Here is a 19,686-nt window from a genome sequence, read left to right as displayed (position 1 = left end):
TGTGTGTGTGTGTGTGTGTGTGTGTGTGTGTGTGTGTGTGTGTGTGTTGAACCATTAGGAGGAGAGCCTTGATAAGAATAGTATTGATTAATGCTGGCCTGGTTTCTGCAGCCAGTAGGAGTGAGAGTATGTTCTCATGGTCAGCCTCCTGGCTCCTCCACAGGTCCCAAGTAAGTAAGCGTCGCCATAATACAGCTGATGAATCAATGGCATTGGCAGCCCACTGCTCGCTATATACAGGGATGGGTCAAATGCAGAGACAAATTTCCCCCTTAAAGGGATCAATATAGTATAATTAAATTAAATAAAAAAATTTATCAAATGGCCAGACCCAGGGAGCTCCCAGAATGATTTCCTCTGAGAAATCAATTCTGCCATATTACAATGTTAGCGCTGAGTGGGCTGCTGCCTCCCAACACAATGACAGCAACTGTACAACGGAGGCAAAGTTCCTTCATAACTGCCCAACATGCAGATTGTAAAGTCATGTTGTTGTCTGTTCAAAGATTCACCCTGGTGTGACTGTGAGCATGTTGAAGCTGTATCCTGAGTGCCACAGTTCCTCCTTTTACTGCTGCTGTCCAGAGAGCCTGGGAGGACGTAAAGGTAGAACCAAAGTATTGCAGCAGGCATTTCAGACCTTTATAAGACTAATAGAGCGCTGACTAGATACGAGGGGGAGAGAGATGCAACCAAGGTATATATATATCCGTATCCTGTCAGATGTACATAGAATATGAAATCTTTTTAGGCCATGAAGGCTTTGATTATTATAGAGTTTGCGCAGCCCCACCACACCATTATACAATATATGAAGGAATCAGAATGCACGGAACACTTTGCAAACTATTTCCTTTGTGTTTACTGCAACACAGTAACACTTGAGCTCAGGTCTGCTGTTTATTGAGAAGTGAGAAAGTCCATTTGTGTTGTTGCAGCAGTGGCACACAATTATAATCTATTACACACAATACCATAACATTGTACAATGATTTACAGTGTGTTATGTTGAAATATGCTACACTTTGCAGACAGTAAAAATATGAAGACTTTGGGGAATTAAGTGATGATTTGTCATCTGTCAAAAAGAAAAGAAAGAAGCAATTCAAATAACAGAAAGATGAACACACAGCACTGTGACGAAGAGAACAGATTCTCTGTCCACTAAGCTGGCCCCATGCTGAGGAAATGGGAACGTGGATACAATCTTATTCATTACTCATTTTCATTCATAACTGATCATCATATAATGCTGTGTAAGGGGCCTGCTGCTTCTTGGAGGCACTGTTTACTCTAAACATGCATCTCTGTCCTTCCTACATGCTCCTCACTAATCTCAGTGCAGCACAGATGAACCACAAGCAGTTCAGCCTCATACATGGATTCAATAGATGGAACTTAACCTGCAGCCTGTGTTGCCATGGTGATATACACTGTTTCAAAGTGAGTCATCGGTGTTGTAGTGAAGCCCAGTGTGAGGCCCAAACTGAGCCCCACGTGAGTTTGGTCCCACCGACGGACTTTGCTGATGTGCTGGTGGATGTGACGCCATCTGTTACTAAGGAGACGTCACTAGATACTTTTCTTTCTTACTGAGTCAGTGGGGACTGTTCAAGTTACACATTCGATTCTATATTCTATATCTCTCTAGTCTTCTGAGCAGCCAAAGGGCTGTATACTACATTCACACTCATATGAACTCATATTCACAGTCTTCAGCCAGGAGTTCAGTATCTCCCTCAGAGACAGAGATTCATAGATCTATACTTAGATTACCCATCTTAATTATACTGTAATGGTTGAATGAGCATGCACTTAATCCATCTTAATGCACATAGTACCCATAATCACACAATGTTCATTGTCCACATCCATCAACAGTTTACTGTGACTGGCTTTCTGGTTCAAGCATGACGTCGGGTACTTATTGTAGTTGTGGGACCACGAGGTTTTGCTGTGTAACAATGAACTAGCTTTGTTTGGGTTTTACCTCCAAACACAGAGGTCTGATCATCTCACTGCTTTTGTTGGAGGCAAAAGTACAAAAACAAAGACTTTTGACTTGGAACTGCTTCAGTCCACTTTTGACTCACAATCCGTGAGAGAGTTTAGATTTTTGTAGTTTTGTAATAGGGCTCCTGATTGTGTAACTCTGAGTTTGGTTAATTAAAGACCCTCGTAACAGCTGATCTGACTCCGTCTTTGTGCTGCCACTGTTTTCCTGTTACCGCTCTCTTCATACCGGTTCTATTCTCATGGGAGTCTCCATATCCAGTTCATGTGAGATGAAGTAATTGCAGTCGTATCGGTGAGACAGTTTTAGCAGAGGTCCTCGTCACATTCCCTCACTGCCCCACCAAGAAGACAAGCAGAGGATCAGTGTAGCAGAAGTAGTGAGCGGTGTGTCACACTCTAACCATGCACAAACTATTCCCTCCTCTTCCGCTGAAGGATGCACTCAAGATATGTGTGTATGCGTGCACGTGCGAGCACATCTGTGTATGTGTATGTATTGTGCATAGTGTGCGCGTGCTGCGCCGGGAAGGCAAAAAGCGGTAGTCCTCAAATGTCACATTACTCAGCACGGTAACTACGCTCACGACATGCGATGTGTCAGCCTGCATCACCATCGCCCACTGAGCATGTGCAGAACAGGCCCCCAGCCCTCCACATGCGCTCGGAATATGCACGAGATGTAGACGGGGTGAGTTCGTACAGATCCCCGTAGGGTGGGAGATGCAACTTTAATCGCCTTTTTTTTGTTTGTTTTGCTGAGCACCGTCCTCCTCCTGGCTGTTGTTATTGTCCTCAGTCTTTGCTCTTCGTTGTCCCAGCGCCATTAACTCATCCACAGCTTCACAGGACGGCTGTGACTTCAGCGTGAATTAAACCCCTTCATCATCTCTATCATCATCTTAGCATGACAACTCTCTTTGCTCTACCTTCCTCCCCAGTCAAGTCAATCTCCCAGAATGCTTAGCTTCCAGCTATTCGTAGGTCCTATGATATTTGTCCTTCAGCGAGCAGTGCCCAAGACTTTACCTGTTTTTCTACATTAAAAGATGGAAGTGTTAAAGGAGCAGTACAATGTGTTCGTGATAAAGAGTTGAACCCAGACTCCCACCAGCACGCTGCTGCTCTCATGCAGACAGACTCTGTCTGTTAGTTCTTAGTTATTTGGATTTTGGAGTGACAAAATATGCTGGATGTTCATAGACGAGTTTGTCTGCTGTACAGCTGAGCAGCGTTCATCTCACAGCTTTAGGAAAGCCAGTATTATTCTAAATCAGGAGGAAAGTCAGAATTGTTTTTCAGGGCGATTGCTTTGTGCCTCAGTGAACTTAACCACGTTAGAGCGTCTGTAGCTTCTGTACTGTGACATCTCTCACAATGAAACAGAGTTTTTGAGCATTAAACAGTTACAAGAGGGATTTAAATCAAATCCTTCATATTTGATTGGACAGCAAACGTGGGCGGGCTTATAGTTCAGCACTATATGGAGCTACAGAGGACCGCCGGCAAAACTTAGCTGGTCGTTTTGTGTCGTCCGGTGGACATTTATCTGCTGCACTGCCCACGCTGCAGAGACGCAGAGCCGGCTGAAAGTCGGCAATGTTTCTCTGGAATGAATTAGACCTCAGCCACATGGTTTTGGAAATGGAAACAACATTTTTCTCCACTGATATCCAAACACACATCTCTCCCTGTGATATTGCTCTGTTAGCTGCTACCATCCACAAACAGTTTTATATGACCACTGTGGCTCCAAAGCCTCATTTGATTGGATTATTCTTTCTAAACGCCCCTGAGTGCACCGTACCAGGAGATAACGACGCTCTAATTTCCGTTTCACTGGGACTCTAACTTCAACCCCCACCGTGTAAATACAGCCAAACATCATCCAGGAGATATTTTCTGTGTTTTTAATTGAGGGAAACACACAGTGACTACAGACACACACACACACACGGAAAAAAACATTTCCCACTGCGCATAATTACCCAGAAGTGTAAGATGCATTCATGATGGGCTGGAAAGCTTCCAATTGATGTTAGTACGGTGAGAGAGAGCAGAGGGAGATGTGTTGCAGAGCCTTTGTGCCTCACACCAGAGCGTGTTAGCAGGACTTCATTATTGGCATATTCACCTGTTATTCAGCCACAGACCTGCTAATAGAGTTTCACTGTTTAGAACTGTCCCCTTGTTTAATTCCGTCAACTTATTGAGGGATTCAGAGCATTTCTGTGACCGTCTGACACACAGTGATTATTCTTTAGGCTCAGATTAGGCTTAGATTCTGGCTCAGTCCAACCTCTTTTCATGATTTTATTATTATTAATAAAAATGATGACCAAAACTACCAAATGAAGACAGTGTTGACGTGTCCTTGAGCAAGACACTGAGCCGCTCTGATGAGCAGGTTGCCACCGTGCATGACGTGTATATGAATGTCGGCATGTGCTGTAAAGCCTTCGAGTGCTCGGTAGACTAGAGAAGTACCGTATACATATACACACAGTCCATTTACATTAAAAACATGAAGTAGGAATGTTTTTAGCCCCTATTCAACTTATTCTTTGCCTGAACTAGGGCATTGTGTCATTTTGTAATCTTACCTCCGTGGTAGAGCTTAGCACCTCCAGCTTTATCATCCTTTACTTACCAAAGAGGATCATTTTTAACCTCTTAACCTCTGACAACCTGGAAGGAGGCCATGTGCAAATGCTTTTCCACGCCATCTAAATGAATAGAGATGTGTGGAATCAACCCGAAAACAATGCTGAGACATTGGAGTATTCATTTGAAAATTCGTTGATATGCCCTCGAACACAACGTCTGATCACTAAACAGCAAAGGGAAGACATGATTCACAGTTGAGGCTGTGTAAAGTGAAGTTCATGTTTTGGTCGTAGAATGAGGAGGCCTACACCGTTGGAATCTGGATTCTCAGCTTTTATAATGACAGCGTTTGTGTGGGTAGCATGAAGTAGCAAAATCGCTAGCACTAATATGCTTGCATGCAACGTTAGCGTGTTTTTGCTGCGTGCTCATTCAGTTGCTTGGTGTTGGAGTTACTTGGGTGTGCAGGAGGACATGTTTAACATATCCTTATATGGTGTTTGTTGTGTTTGTTGCATGATGCCCCCAAACTGCTCGGGTTTTAAGCTTTAAAATAATGTTTTGTGCACACACGGCTTTCTTGAGCAATAAGGAATTATTACCGACATGACCATTATTATTCAGAACTGACCTATTGTCTCCAAATAAAGCGGTTCAACTTCTTTATAATGTGGTCCCCCCCCGTCAGAACACATTGTAGCAGTAAACTTAGTGAGGACAAAGTTATCCTGACTAATGCAAATAATGTCAGAAGGGTGAAAATAAGACACCAAGGTGAAATGCAGTGGAACTGTCCTTTAAGGCGATGGGGATGTTCACCGGCCAGTGTGATCTGAACCAGGAAGTCTAAACTGTCTTTCATTGATAGAGCCAAACTGTCTTTGTGGGGACTCACCTGCAGACCCAATAGTGTCAGATCATGGTGTGTTTGTACTGCTCTGTCTATCACACGCATGCGCGCACACACAGACACACACACACACACACACACACACACTGCAATCCAAACGAGGGACTGCCATCCAAATCTCCAAATGCATCATCATCTTACCCTCCAATGCCAAATCCAGCCAGCAGTGCCTGTCCGTTTCCATGACAACGGCCTGAAAGTATTATGTCATCAGTGGGAAGTAGGGAAGAATTTTGCATTCATGCAAACACACACGCTTGCATTCTCTCACTGTGTGTGTGTTTTGCTCTTGTTTCAACAACACATGCGCACACACACACACACACACACACACACACACACACACACACACACACACACACACACACACACACACACACACACACACACACACACACACACACACACACACACACACACACACACACACACACACACACACACACACACACACACACACACACACACACACACTAAGTCCCCCCCCTTCTTCAGAGCTTACGAGGCCTTGCCTTGTGTTACCTAACACTCCCGGGCTCACCCCGAGGAGAGGTGACATCATCTGCAGTCATCTTAGTCCTTCAACCCGAGAACCAACGCAGCCAGAAGAACCCCAAAGCAGCTCTGAGTCCCCTAGGACTATGAAAATAAACAAGCTGGTGTTGTCCCTGACTGTGTGGAGGGTTGAAGCCGGGACAGAAAGACTTGGAAATATGCATAGCTCATAGTCAGCAAACCTGTGAAGTACGCAGCTTGCAACTTTCTCCAAATGTGGAGATTATGGCTTTGTAAAGTCCAGAATTAATAACTGGAACGCCTCCTTGACAGACATGGAAAGTCACTTTCACAAAGCGTGTGTCCTAAAAAAAAGAGTGCTTACTTCAGTCAAACACCAGTCAATATTCAGCAGGAGAAATGAAGGGATGGAATGATGGAGCAACTTTCTAACTCGACAGAGGCTCGCCTTACGGAGGCATACGGACAAGGAGAGCAACTTAAAAAAGCTAGTCCAACTAGCTGAGAAAAGACACTCTGAAATAGGCATCACACGAGACAATCAATGAACAAATACAAGAGTATCTGTGTCGGGAGTCCCTCACCACTCTCTTAACAAAAAAAAAAAAAAGCAAGGCAAAACACTATGCGATTACTGTGGAGGAAACTCTCGATTGTGCCAGCCATGAACAGCTGTCTCTGTCTGTACGATGGGTTTCATCCGACTATGATGTCCACAAGTCTTCATAGGAATGCATGCCTGTCCTAATACCCATGTAGAATCAGACATGAGCAATGACCAGATGCTCCTCACAGCATCAGCATGCTCCGCTGATAGACCCATGAGTCGGATAACAAAGGTGGCCACAATTGCGGGCGTGCTGGCAGCACAGGGACGAGTCACCATCTTCTCCGGCTGTATTTGACGGTGCCCACGTAAAACGTAACAGCCTTGGTCAGTCGAAAACATTCATTCACTCAACAATGTCCGAGAGACGCCTCATTTATCTTCTCCTCCTCCACATCCACAAAGACTTGGCCTGGACCTCCAAAAAGTGCTCTGCAGCTGAGGGAAGACCACTGTTGAATAACTTTATTAGGCCTACTGTAACAGCTCAGCCAGCGTTGGTAATAGAATATTATATTATATTATTATAATTTACTTTATTATATATGTTACAAACAATATTAAAGGCTATTTTACTATATATTATACTGAATATATTATTATATGTACATATATTATTATAGGCTATGTTATAATACGTTACTATACTAAAGAATTAGCCTAACCTTGAGGTTTCATGCGAGCACAGTTAGGAAATAAACAGAACTCTTTCTGTTTGTTGTGAAATACAATACCTGAATCGTTGTCTTTTTTCTCTTCACCTTCTGCTCTTAATGAGACACAACCAGGTGTCGTGCTGCTGCAACTTGATTTCTTAGTGAAATGACTATTTCTTAATTGGACGCTTACAGCAACAGGCAAAATCTATTCAGCTCCTGCAAGCAAAGGACACGTTTTTGAAAGTACACTTGAAGTGGTTCTCGGTCATGTGAAGTCTCTTAAGTGATTTGACCATGTGTGTGTGTGTGTGTGTGTGGTGTCTGTCTGTCTATAGATCTTTGCTGCTCCATTTCAGGACTATGGACAGCGTCGCCCCTGCCGCCAGGCTATAAGTGTTTCTATGAGGAACAGTCTTAAAGTAATAGTAACTGATGCTGAGACATACAGTGTATATAAGTGATGGTTATATATATATATATATATGTGAAAGATGGAGGGAGTGAGGACGCGCGAGGTAAAGATGACGAGAGGGTGTATCCACTGGGAATAGTACAGTAGATGAGTGAGGGAGAGCTCCAGGCCAACAGCTAGAACACCCACTGTATGCATGTACATTTCCCTCTCTATAAATACACCCACACACTCGCCCACGTTCAGGGTGTGTGTACGTTATGAGACGACATGGAGATCTGTAACCTCACGACTGGCCAACTGACAGAACATTCATCAACAACTCTGACTGTTAGCTTGCGGTCTTTTACCACCTGCGTGACAAAACAGAAGTTTCTTTGGTTTGAACCCGGGAGCATTCATGGTCTCTCTGCAGTGAAGGTGGCTATGCCTCCCCAGTCATAGCGATGGTGAGCACACATACATTATGTGTTCAGAGGGGGTCATTACTTTGGTGTCATGCTCCTGACCTGACTTGTATGACCATCTCTTCTGCTTTGCTATGTTTACACACAGAAAAGTGTTCTGTGTTCGCGTGGGTCAACATCACCAAAATGTCAAGGAGGCTGTCTAACAAGGCGGGAAGAGAAGAAAAAGGGTTTTTCAGTTTCAGCGGCCACATTGGGTGTCTTCTACAATGACACAGTGGAAGGGATGACACCAGACACGCAGTGTCCCTTATCAGAGAAAACAAGCAAGCAAACGTTCCTCCATCACATCGTTACAAACGAGACAACTGTAGAACGTTGAATACATTTTTTTTACACTCTGAACTGACTCTTTGATCCATTAGGGCCAATAACACTTCAATCGGTAAATGATTTGATTCATGTGTGTGGGGAGCCAGCTGGAAGGTCTGTAATCACAAAAAATGCAGAAGCCTTCAGTGTATGGTCCCACTGAGTAACTAGCACTGGAACCATTGGGACGCCATCTTGGAACACATTGCATTACACTCATTTTAGCAAACGCTTTTATCCAAAGCGACTTACAATTCAGAGTCTATCACATTTCTACACCGTAGGCACAGCTACAGGAGCAATTTTGGGGTTAAGTGTCTTGCTCAAGGACACATCGACATGCGACTAGCGGAGCCGGAGATTGAACCGCCGACCCTCTGATTGAAAGACGGCCCTGCTATCCACTTAGCCACAGTCGCCCGAGGCTGAGCATGATGCCGTTGTCAGTTCCAGCTCACTTATTGTATCTGTTGACGATGACATCTGTGATTAAGGTGAAGGTAACATGACTCAACTCTTTTGTTAGTGAGAAGAATGAAGTGTAGCAGTGAGATGAAAGATATTCCACGTAGTCTAGCACACCGTGCTGCTGACAGACATTATGCAGACAAATATTAAACCAGTTTGAGGAGGATGAACAGGATGCAAAAGAGATTTTCACAGCATCTTATAAAACACGGCGGCTGTCGTGGTGAAGCCTCAAGGAAAAGCAAAGGTGGCGCAGAGCTCCAGCAGGACGAAAACAAGCCAAACAGAAGTCCTGCTCCATCTCCATTCAGAGCCCTCAGTGGCTTCCAATCTGCCTGGTAAATTAGACGGGCATGGGAAGGAGCAGGTAGGTGGGCGAGCAGGGCGGGTGGTCAGCTACCAACAGGAGAATGAAGCAGACTGAGGCAGAACGTGTCCCCCATCAAGCTGAAGCCTGATTGCTGATTGATACATTGGCTGTTACTGATTGTGCAGTGAAGAAGAGGAGGGAGAGAGGAAAACTCTCTGGCCATATGTGTGTGTGTGTACAGTACTACAGCCAGCAGGGGTAGTCGGGGCCAGAGCACCATCAGCAGCTGGTATGGGTTCATCCCAGTGACCTTTACTTAAAACTGCCAATTACCAGACCAACCACTTAGCTTTCTCTCTTTCTTCCTATTCCTTCCTTTCTTACTGCTGAGCTGTCAGTTCAGGTTCAGGTTTCACTCTGGAAGTTTCCCCCTCAGCCCTCCTCTCTTAACTAGCCCCCATCACACCACAATAGATCCCATCATACATCAAGGCACATGTGTACTTTTTTTTCCCCCAACCCCCAAACAGCATGCATGATGCACTGCATCAACCGTATCACGGTGATGACGGCCACTCCTCCAGGTTAAGGCTGGCGGTCTATAGTTTTTGCCCACCTCTCTGCCACTTAAACACACTGCGCCTCAAGGAGACTCTCACTGTGTTGCTATGGAGTTTGTGTTCAGACGGATACCGTGGAGCACACTTTACAGGCGCCCGGGCAGGAGTTCTGATATCGATGAAAGCAATCAAAGTGGACAGATGTGAGTGCGCACAACTGAGCGTGCCGTGCACTGTTTCTCTGCTCTGCAGACAAATTGTAAATGAACTTTGACAGACTTTGAAATCCTGAAAGGGCATTGTGATCTTCTATGTATCAGATTAATACCTACATTAGTCTGTGGCTCAGGGGGCAGAGCGGTTGGACATGTGGACAGTAGGAGCCAGACATCGAAGTGCCCTTGAGCTTTACAGCAGCTCACTGGTCCTGATGCTAACGATGAGGATGGGTTAAGTGCAGAGGTCAGATTTCATCTTTGTACCTCTTTGTATATGACGATTGTAATAATGTTTTTACAGTGCTTGATGATAGTTTCCCATTCAGTAACATTTTCAGGGTTGGATGTATTTTATGCAAACTTTTTCAAACTCCTCCCAGAGGGTTGATTGGATTCCTGTCACATTTTGTTGGTACAACCCTCCGGCTAATGCAACGCTTAATTGTGAAGGAATAATTGATACCTTGAATGATGATGTCATCGGTCATATGACAATATGCTATTTTAGGCTCTTTACAGGTATGGAACTTTTCAAACTCCTCCTAGAGATTCAACGGAAGCATCTCAAATTTACAAGCCCATATTGAGTCATAGTCATAGCACCACCTACTGAGCACAGGAAGTCAACCTCATGTGGCAAAGATCATCACATAAGATGTACATGATGTGAAATTAGTGTGTGTTCTCTAGCACCACATACTGGACACAGGAGGTGCTACAAAATTTGCAATGCATCATTTTCAGCGCCACGCACTCCACACATGAAATAACATGTGAAGTCGTGCACGCAGTGTCTCACGGTGGCAGGAATTAGCAGCTGCATCGCCGGCGTCCTGCCGGTGCCCCAGCAATTCTTATTCAAAAAAGACAGAAGCAGCATTACCGTCTCTGCTCTGTGAAGGCCTGAATCTGGATACTTGTGAGTGGTTATCAGCTCCATTATGTGTGGAGTAGTTTGGACCTTTACATATACCTCCTGGCAGCTCAGAGAGGACAAGTCAGCATCGTCTTGTTGAACCTGAAAGCGCCCTCCCTATGCCTGGGTGTCTGGTATGAACATGTGTTTGAAGAGGATGAGTCACTCCTCAAATTCACAAGCGGCTAGTACTGTCGCCTCACAACAAGAGGGGCCCCGTGTCCGGGTTCTCCGACTTCTTCCCACAGTCCAAAGACATGCAGCTTATGTTGGTTGACTCTAAAGTGTCGATGTGAGTGTGAGTATATACTGTAAGTCACCAATGTCAGCTGGGATCGGCTCCAGTAGATCCAATAGATGTGCCCACCACCATCTTCTGTCACCAGAGTGTCGGGTACAGTGTGTGAGCTGCTCAACCCTCACTCAGGATTCAGCAGGCGACCATGAACGAGCAGCTTCCACGAGTGAACCGTGTGCAATAGAGTGTGCTCAGTCAACTGTCCCTACATGGTGGAAGGATTAAAGGAGAGTAAGAGTGTTGATGTATGTGTTCAAGTGTGTGGCCCCATTGGCGTTAATACAATCTCAGTCCAGCTCGTTTAAACTAGGAACCTCTGTGAAAAGCTGCATACATGTGTAACCCGGTCATACAGGAACCTCAGAGAACTGTGTGACTATGCCGCTGCCTACTTCCTGCATTATTACTTGGCAGCCAATACAAAGGTGTGTGTGTGCGTGTGTGCCCAACTTTGAGTCTGTCTGTGAAGGAGGAATGGGCCCACCCAGTGTTTTATTTTTGTTCTCATTTCTGCTTCAGACAAGAAAAGGGCTGAAAAATGCCACGCACAAGCTCTGATGCTCATTACTGAAGAGTGTTTGTCCACATTAAGCCCTGATTGCTGTCACAAGAGCTGCTTGTTGTGTCTCTATGTTAAATACAGCAGACATTCAACACATCCAGCTGTGGCTGTGAGATGGCCGTCTGCTCCGCTGCTTCGGCCCCTCTGTGTTTTTTTACAGGCGTCTCTGCCTCGTGCTAGGCTGAAGAAGTTCTAGCAGTGGAACACAGTGCAGAGGAGGACTGCAGCCGCTCGAACACAGCGAAGGTGCTGGAGATGCAAATAGGTCGACGTAGTACAAAACGGGGGAGAGTGGGAGAGAACAGTGGGAGGGAAGTGAACTATTCTCTCTGCTCTCATTTTGCGAGGGAGGTTAGGCTGAAATAAGACCAAAGGTAGGTGGAATGATAAACTACTAACTTGGTTTATTGATTCCCTTCTGGGTCGCCTCCCTGTCTCCTGAGCGGGCCTGAGGGATGCAGAAGACATCTTGCTCTCTGTAAGATGAGTCAGACCTTGTGTTTCCTTGTCTCCTGTCACTCTGTGGCCATCCTCGGGGGGCACGGCTGGAGAGACAGCGTTGGTCAGTTGGTCCACAGTCGAGGAGGGAGTGTGGGGCTGAGAGAGGAGGAAGTCAGGAAGTCATGGAGGGGGGGGGGGGGAGAATAACATTTTAAACCAAGCTCCGTCATTTCACGTCTTTCTCTCCATTGTCCCTCACACTCTCTCTGTGTGCCAACGTGTCCCTGAGTCTCACTCTCTGGATTCCTATGCAGAGAAGTGGAGTTTGCACCTCACACCACCCTCTCCATCTTACCCTGAATATCCCTCGCTCTATTTCTGCAGTGATCTCTCTCACTTCGTCCTCACTTTGTCCTCCTGTGCTCCCTTTTTCCATGTCCCTGGTCTCCTCTTCCTGCTCATACACAATCAGGGCGCAGTCAAACTTTCACACACATTTGGCCAAGTCCACACTCTGCAGAAACACACACATATGTATAAACACACCCTGTTCTAACCCTACAGTGTGTGTCTGTCTCTTCCAGCTCTGCACGAGTTCCCCACCGACCTGTTCACCAACAAAGAGAGAACAGAAGGAGCCGTGGCCCTGCATGTCCTGTGTGTAAGTTTACCTCTTAAGTATTCAGTTTGCCTGGCTCGTAACACTGAAGTGCCATCATCTGATATTAAGAGACAACTTGATTTTTTTTCGTTAGCCTGTTTCATGTGTGTTGAACTTAAATGTTAGACAACTTTTCATTACCCTCACTAAGTCATATTTAAGATTGTCTTGAGGTGAAAATATTGATCGGTTTCTATGTAATTAGCTTTTAGATGGCTTGTTCTTTATGTTATCTGACTTTCAAGATGTGAAAGAAAGGCAGAATATTTGTTCACACCTGAATGCTTACATTTGGTTACATTGCTATTTGCTGTCATTGAAAATAAAATGATTAAATAACAATGTATGTATAGGCTACTTGTATTGTTTAAAATAATGTCAGCAGGGACTGTTTGGACACCCCTGCCTTAGATGAAGAACAGAGTGTAGGGGCTGGGTCCAACAGCCAGCTGTCTTGTGAAGGAGAGGACATGGAGTATGAGAGTGAATCAGATACTGCATCTAATTCTGAAATGTGCATTAAAAGCACTGATCTGTATTCATTAGAGGAAATAAACTTGTTTTTGGATGTAACTTGCAAAAGATCTGCAAAAGTGAGTGAATATTTCAGTGACTTTGAGAAGTTCATACGATCTGTTGGGGTGGTGCAGAGACAGATGGGTTTTGGCACCAATCTTAGTGCCAGAGTAGCCGTGCTGTTTAGAACAGCAGCTAATGCAACAGTTCTATCTGTCACTGAGGTGGTGAAGGGTCGTTTGCTGATGGTGAGGGCAGAGATAGAGAGCTCGCATTACTGCTTCGTGAACAAATCAGGGGCCAGAAAGAGCACGCTTCTTCACTATGCTGCAAAACTGCAGAGCTGCCTTCAGGAGGGGATTTCAACTGCACTCTAGACTTCACCATAGACAGAAATAATGAGGAACCACACCCACAGTTATCTCAGAGTCTCAACAACGTCATCACACACTTAGATCTGTTGGATACATGGAGAGTAAAACTCCCACAAAACAAGGGCCAGCATCAACAGGATAAGTGCAGCCAGGCTGGACAGAATTTACATCTCTCACAGTCTCAGTTCCAGACTAACAAACAGCACAATCAATCCAGTTGGGTTCACCGACCACCACCTCGTCAGTTTAGGCATGATAACCTCACCGGGTAAAAGGGTTAACTCCCACTGGCATTTTAATAGTAAACTTCTGCAGGACAGCACTTTTGTCAGAGCTTTGAACTGAAAAAGTTAGTTTCAGTTCTCTGAAACAGTGCTGGGAGGTCGGAAAGGCACAGATCTGTGTGTTCTGCCAGCAGTACACCTCAAACGCAACCGCTAAAATCAAGTCTGCTGTCCTTGAACCTAGACCTTGAAGCCAACAAAAAAAGTATTGAGGAGGGCTTCCAGAGAGACCCGGATCCCAGTGTGGGCCAACTGCTGAAAGAGAGGAGGTTGGAGTTGAGCTCCTTCCTGCAAGAGAGAGTGAAGGGAGCTCTGGTCAGGTCTCTCTTTCGCCAGTTGAAGGACATGGGTGCCCCTAGCTCGATTTTCTACAACCTGGAGAGATCGGTGGCGCAGAGGAAGCGGATGACCTTTCTGAAGCTCCAGGATAACCAACGACCAGAGGGAGATGAGAACCCATGCCGTGGGTTTCTACGCTGTTCTTTTTGGGGAAGAGCAATGCTGGACAGAGAGCTGTAAGGAGCCCCTGGAGGGTCTTCCCCAGCTCAGTCCAGCAGGGAGGGCTACGCTGGACGGAGAGCTGACGCTGGAGGAGCTGACGGCTGCAGTGAACCAGATGGCTTCAAGGAGGACTCCGGGAATCGATGGCCTCTCCACGGACTTCTTTCAGCAGTTCTGGAACATTATCGGTGCTGACTTACACTCTGTTTTGATGGAATGTTTTAAAACAGGATCACTTCCTGTTTCATGCCAGCAGGCAGTACTCTCCCTGCTGCCCAAGAAGGGCGACTTGGTCCTTCTTAAGAACCGGAGGCCAGTGGCCCTGCTTTGTACTGACTATAAGGTGCTTTCCAGAGCCTTATCTAACAGACTAAGAGACTACTTGGAAGTAATTGTAAATAGCGACCAAACTTACTGTATCCCGGATAGAACAGTTATGGACAACATTTTCCTCATTCATGATGTGCTTGATGTATGTAAATTCCACGATGTAGATGTAGGTATTGTCTCTGTGTCATTTAACAGCAGGTGTTGCTGTACTTGGCTTTGTGGAGAGAACAGCGTTTACATTTTTAAAATGAGAATGGGCTATCGTCCACTGTGACATGAATATATCCATGTACGTATAGATACGACCTCAACAAGGTTTGGAACGTTGTAGGAAGTGAGCCAGAGCAAAAGCTAAATGAGAGCAGTCTCCTCGACCTTGCTTGTTAATAATGTATCGATACACAATCTTTTATCATACAAACTATTAATAATTCAATTAGGGATGTCGGGATTACATAAGTCTCGGTTTCATAACCGTGACAATTAAAGAAGCTACGATATCTATGGTGTCCTGATTCCAGGTTTGTGTCTGCTGAAATCTCCTGTGGACAATATACAGGCCACGTAACACGTGTGTGTGCGCTCTGGTTTGTTTTGTGTGTTTGAGAGAGTCGTGCTACTCGCCAAACATTTCAGAGGGAACCAACACTCCAGCCTTATATCTTCCAAAAAGGGCCTTAAATCAGCAGTGAGGGAGCATTTTGGTTATAAAATACCAGGGAGTCATGTGAATGGCTGATTAATTACACAGTTTAACCATCTCAGTGTGGAAAGAAGTTTTTCTGACAATCGCTATCGGCCTATATTCAGTAAAAATATGCAATCTGAAGATCGGCCTTGATGCTGTCTAGTCTGATAATAATACTTATACTATGTGTTCTGGCTGCTCAGTACAAAGTGGGACAAAGCCAAAGTCAGGACAGCAGAGTCGCAGCCCATCTTTCGGCACAGGCTGAAAACTCACCTCTTCAAGAAGTACTACCCTGAGCCTTCCACTCAGCACTTATTGTATTGTATTAGTTTGTTGCACTTAAACCAGTTTAGGCTTTTATTTTTTACATGTAGGTGTCTCTCTCATAGTGAAGTCCCAACACTGGTATTTGATTTAGCTTGAAGACAGAAAAGTGAATAATAACACTTTGGGTTCCAGCTGAATTTTAATATTCCAGCTGCTGTTTCTTTGACAGCTGTACTGCCGAGCCCCTCCAACTCAGCTGGCATCATCACTTCTAAGAAAAGTTCTGCTCTCAAAAACCACAACTCCAGATTTAAGGCCTTCGGTGTCTGCATGCAACATTAAACATGCACACTCATTTACATATATGTTGCACACATATTTCACTCCATATCCACCTCCAATCTGAATCAAGATCAAACCCAGTTATCAGGGTTACCTGGGACCTTTGACCTTTTGCTTGCCCTGAATTAACAAATCTTTATCTCAGTGAGTGATGACCTTGTACAAAAGGCATTGCTCTTCTTCACACACACACACACACACACACACACACACAAACACCACAAAGTGTGTGGCTCATTCTTGTGCCGCTCAGCTCACTCTCAGGAAACAGAAAAGCTCCTGCTGCAAAGTAAGATGTGACTCAAGAGGAAAAAGGAACAATGACTCTGTGTCATTCCTTTTTAAAGGCTTCATCATTACAAAGTGTGAAGATATTCATGCATTTCCTTGGTTCACACATTCCCCATCAGTCTGTCGTCACTACCTGCCTTTGTCTCTTGATCATCGCTGTCTGTCTTCCATCTCCAGTCTGTCTCTGCTTCTCTGCTTCTCTGCATAATACACCAGGGAAAGAACACGTTAAAAAGCTTTCAGTAGAGTATTTACAGTCTTAGTGAATCCTGACACACTTTGTAGTGGTAAGAATTTGAAAGGTAATTGAACACTGTTGTATGTATAATACACAGCATGTATCAGGACAAGCTAACTGAGCTTTCTACTCTTCATTTATACTTCCAAACTGTTTATTACTTCTTTTTTGGAAGTTTCAGGAAATGTATAAAAATACAAATCCAATGTTCATGCTGCAAATGAGAGCTGTAAAGCAACACAAGACAACTTCTTAAAGGGACAGTAGTGATGTTTAAAAGTGTGGTTGTGAGAGGTTCTTCTCATAGTGTTGTACTACAGTAGATGGAGTTTGGAGAAACAGACAGGAGTACCAGCTCCGGAGCAAAGCAATGTACTGCTGGGGAAGGCGGCAGCATCGAAACCTGTTTTAGCCAAAATGCCAACATACTGAAGCCAACAGACTCCTTTGACAAAAACAGTCATTTCACCTCACAGAACACAGGGGCTGCTGGTCTACTGCTGCCTCCATCGGTTAGTTAGTTTGTGTTAGTGTGTGCGAGTGTGGTGAATCTGAACCAACTCCCTAAAACACCAAAGTAGATATAAGGGTTTCAGTTCCCTGTCACAAAGGGCTGTCTGACAGCAAGGTGAAGCAGTAACAATATTCTAAATATAGCGTACATATTCATTCTATTAGTGTCTAAAATATGTCCGCAGCAGTACATTGATTTGCTCCTGTGCTGGTACTCCTGTCTGTTCCAACAAACTCCATCTACTGTAGTAAAACACTTTGGAGAAAACCCTCATACAACCACACTTCAACACATTACTACTGTCCCTTTAAACACCAACTAACCCATTGCTGATAGGCTCTAATATTCAGATGTATAAAGGGAAAACTAAATCTTCACCTGAACGCTTCCAACGGTTGTATAAAATGAAAAAGAAAGCAATATGGCTTTATAATATCATTTTGTGTCACATGTGCTTTCACTTGGTCCCATAGTGTCATTCCAGGTAACAACTCACGTTGCTTTTTGCAGTTTATTTCAGTCGCGCAATAAGAAAAAGCCATCATCATCCTTTTGTAATGCCAGCATGTTTAAATGAGAAAACTAACTTTGCTATTTAAAAATGTAAATAGTGTGGTCTCACAGTTATGTTATTCATGTTGTCTTTATATGTCTGATTGCATTTGCATGGGATCAGATCTTTGTATCTTTAGCTTTAAATAACTTGAATCCCTGTCTTCATGTTTCATGGTAATTGACATCAAACTTTAATGTAGCAGTTAGAGCTTTCATCCAGGGTACATAGACATTCATTCAGAGGAGACTAAACAGCAATATAAGACATGGGAGGTAGTAACCAGCATCACTTGTTCTTGCCCAATTACAAATATGACTGTACTTGTATTATGGACGGGTGGACTTATCATATGTTTAAATGACAGCAGGCCATATGTTCATGCTTCACAGATCCCTGTAATATCTCTCTCTCTCTCTCTCTACAGACAATCTACATGTTCTGTGCCCTGGCCCTCGTCTGTGATGACTACTTCGTCCCCTCGCTGGACAAGTTGTGTGAGGTATGAATGTGAGGTTTTAAAAGGTCCTATACACTTGATTTCAAATCTTAAATATGTATTCATAACATTAAATATTAAAGACCGAATAAGCCACTAAAAAGTTTGTAGTTATTAGTTGATGATGTGTTGAAGTGTGCTGGGTTGAGATTCTTCATGGTCAGTGTTTCACTACAGCAGATGGAACAAAGCAGTGTTCTGCTGTGGATGTATTTTAGACACTACAAAGAATCAATATCAGTTTAAGTGGAAAGTATATTTATATATTAGATATATTTCCAAAGCTCACAACATCACAACTATCCCTTAAATAGATCAACAGTCCAGAACTCAGCTAATCTACTTCATCAGGACCGTGTGAGTGTGAGTCATGACGATAATATACCGCTTTGTATCAAACATGAGAAAATACAGACACATGACATCAGTCACAAATCATACATGTACTCTTATCACCGGTTTTATTATTTTCTCCCAGGCGTTCTTCAAGTAACTGAATACTGTTGATATGTATGTTGTGTATCTAAATGTGTTCATGTTTATGTCTTCATAAACAAGGTGTTGCTGGCTCCCCAAGTTGATAAAAAAATAGAAATATTTTTTAATGTACAAATCCAGTTTCCTTCTTCCCGACTGACTCACCGTCAGGTTTTGACATTGAATGATGAAATCCCAGGTTCACAGTGTGCTGACACAGTGGGACATACGCAAGCTTCAATAGATCAGTATGATCAGGCTCAGGCTCAGGGTTAGAGGTTAGAGGTTAGGCATTTCTAATCGCAGCTGTTGTTTCATGTTAAAATACCAGGTTTTTGGTTTTTTTGTCTCTTGCAGCGTCTCCAACTCAGCGAGGACGTAGCAGGTGCTACCTTCATGGCCGCTGGCAGCTCGGCTCCTGAGCTCTTCACATCCATCATAGGTATTCACCACAGTGACCTCCTCCGTTCTAACTGAAACACATGCAACAACACTGGAGCTGCATACATGGTTTTAGGTATACTGATTCCCACCAGAATCACATTAACCATTGAGCCTCTCTTTAAAAAAGTTGCTCTGATGTCCTTCATCATCCATTGTTTGTTCAGGAAAGCTCTTTAACAGCAGAAATCACATTCATACAGGCCAGAAGAATATACAACAATAACAACAATAAAATGTTGAGATTCACTTAAGCATTCACTTAAAGCGATCAACACATGCGTCTAATTTCAATATATCTTCTAATATGAAAAAACTAAAAGCTATTTTACCAACCTCATTATTGATCTGAGGAGGGATTCACATTCCTGTGTGTGTGTGTGTGTGTGTGTGTGTGTGTGTGTGTGTGTGTGTGTGTGTGTGTGTGTGTG

General features: G+C 44.1%; 1 protein-coding gene across 1 annotated transcript in view; it reads left to right on the top strand.

The window, feature by feature from the left end:
- Positions 1 to 19,686, top strand: part of slc24a3 (solute carrier family 24 member 3) — a 40,185-nt gene that overhangs the window by 7,702 nt on the left and 12,797 nt on the right. Inside the window, exons 3-5 of the mRNA XM_031867055.1 lie at positions 12,861 to 12,937; positions 18,266 to 18,340; positions 19,172 to 19,256. Of these exons, the coding sequence (XP_031722915.1) occupies positions 12,861 to 12,937; positions 18,266 to 18,340; positions 19,172 to 19,256 (237 nt within the window). The remainder of the gene's footprint in view (positions 1 to 12,860; positions 12,938 to 18,265; positions 18,341 to 19,171; positions 19,257 to 19,686) is intronic.

Source organism: Anarrhichthys ocellatus, unplaced genomic scaffold (genome assembly GCF_004355925.1).
Source record: "Anarrhichthys ocellatus isolate YVR2014 unplaced genomic scaffold, GSC_Weel_1.0 scaffold38, whole genome shotgun sequence".
In the NCBI taxonomy this organism is placed as follows: domain Eukaryota; kingdom Metazoa; phylum Chordata; class Actinopteri; order Perciformes; family Anarhichadidae; genus Anarrhichthys; species Anarrhichthys ocellatus.
Note: the sequence above shows the minus strand (reverse complement) of the source record. Positions and strands in the feature narration are given on the sequence as shown.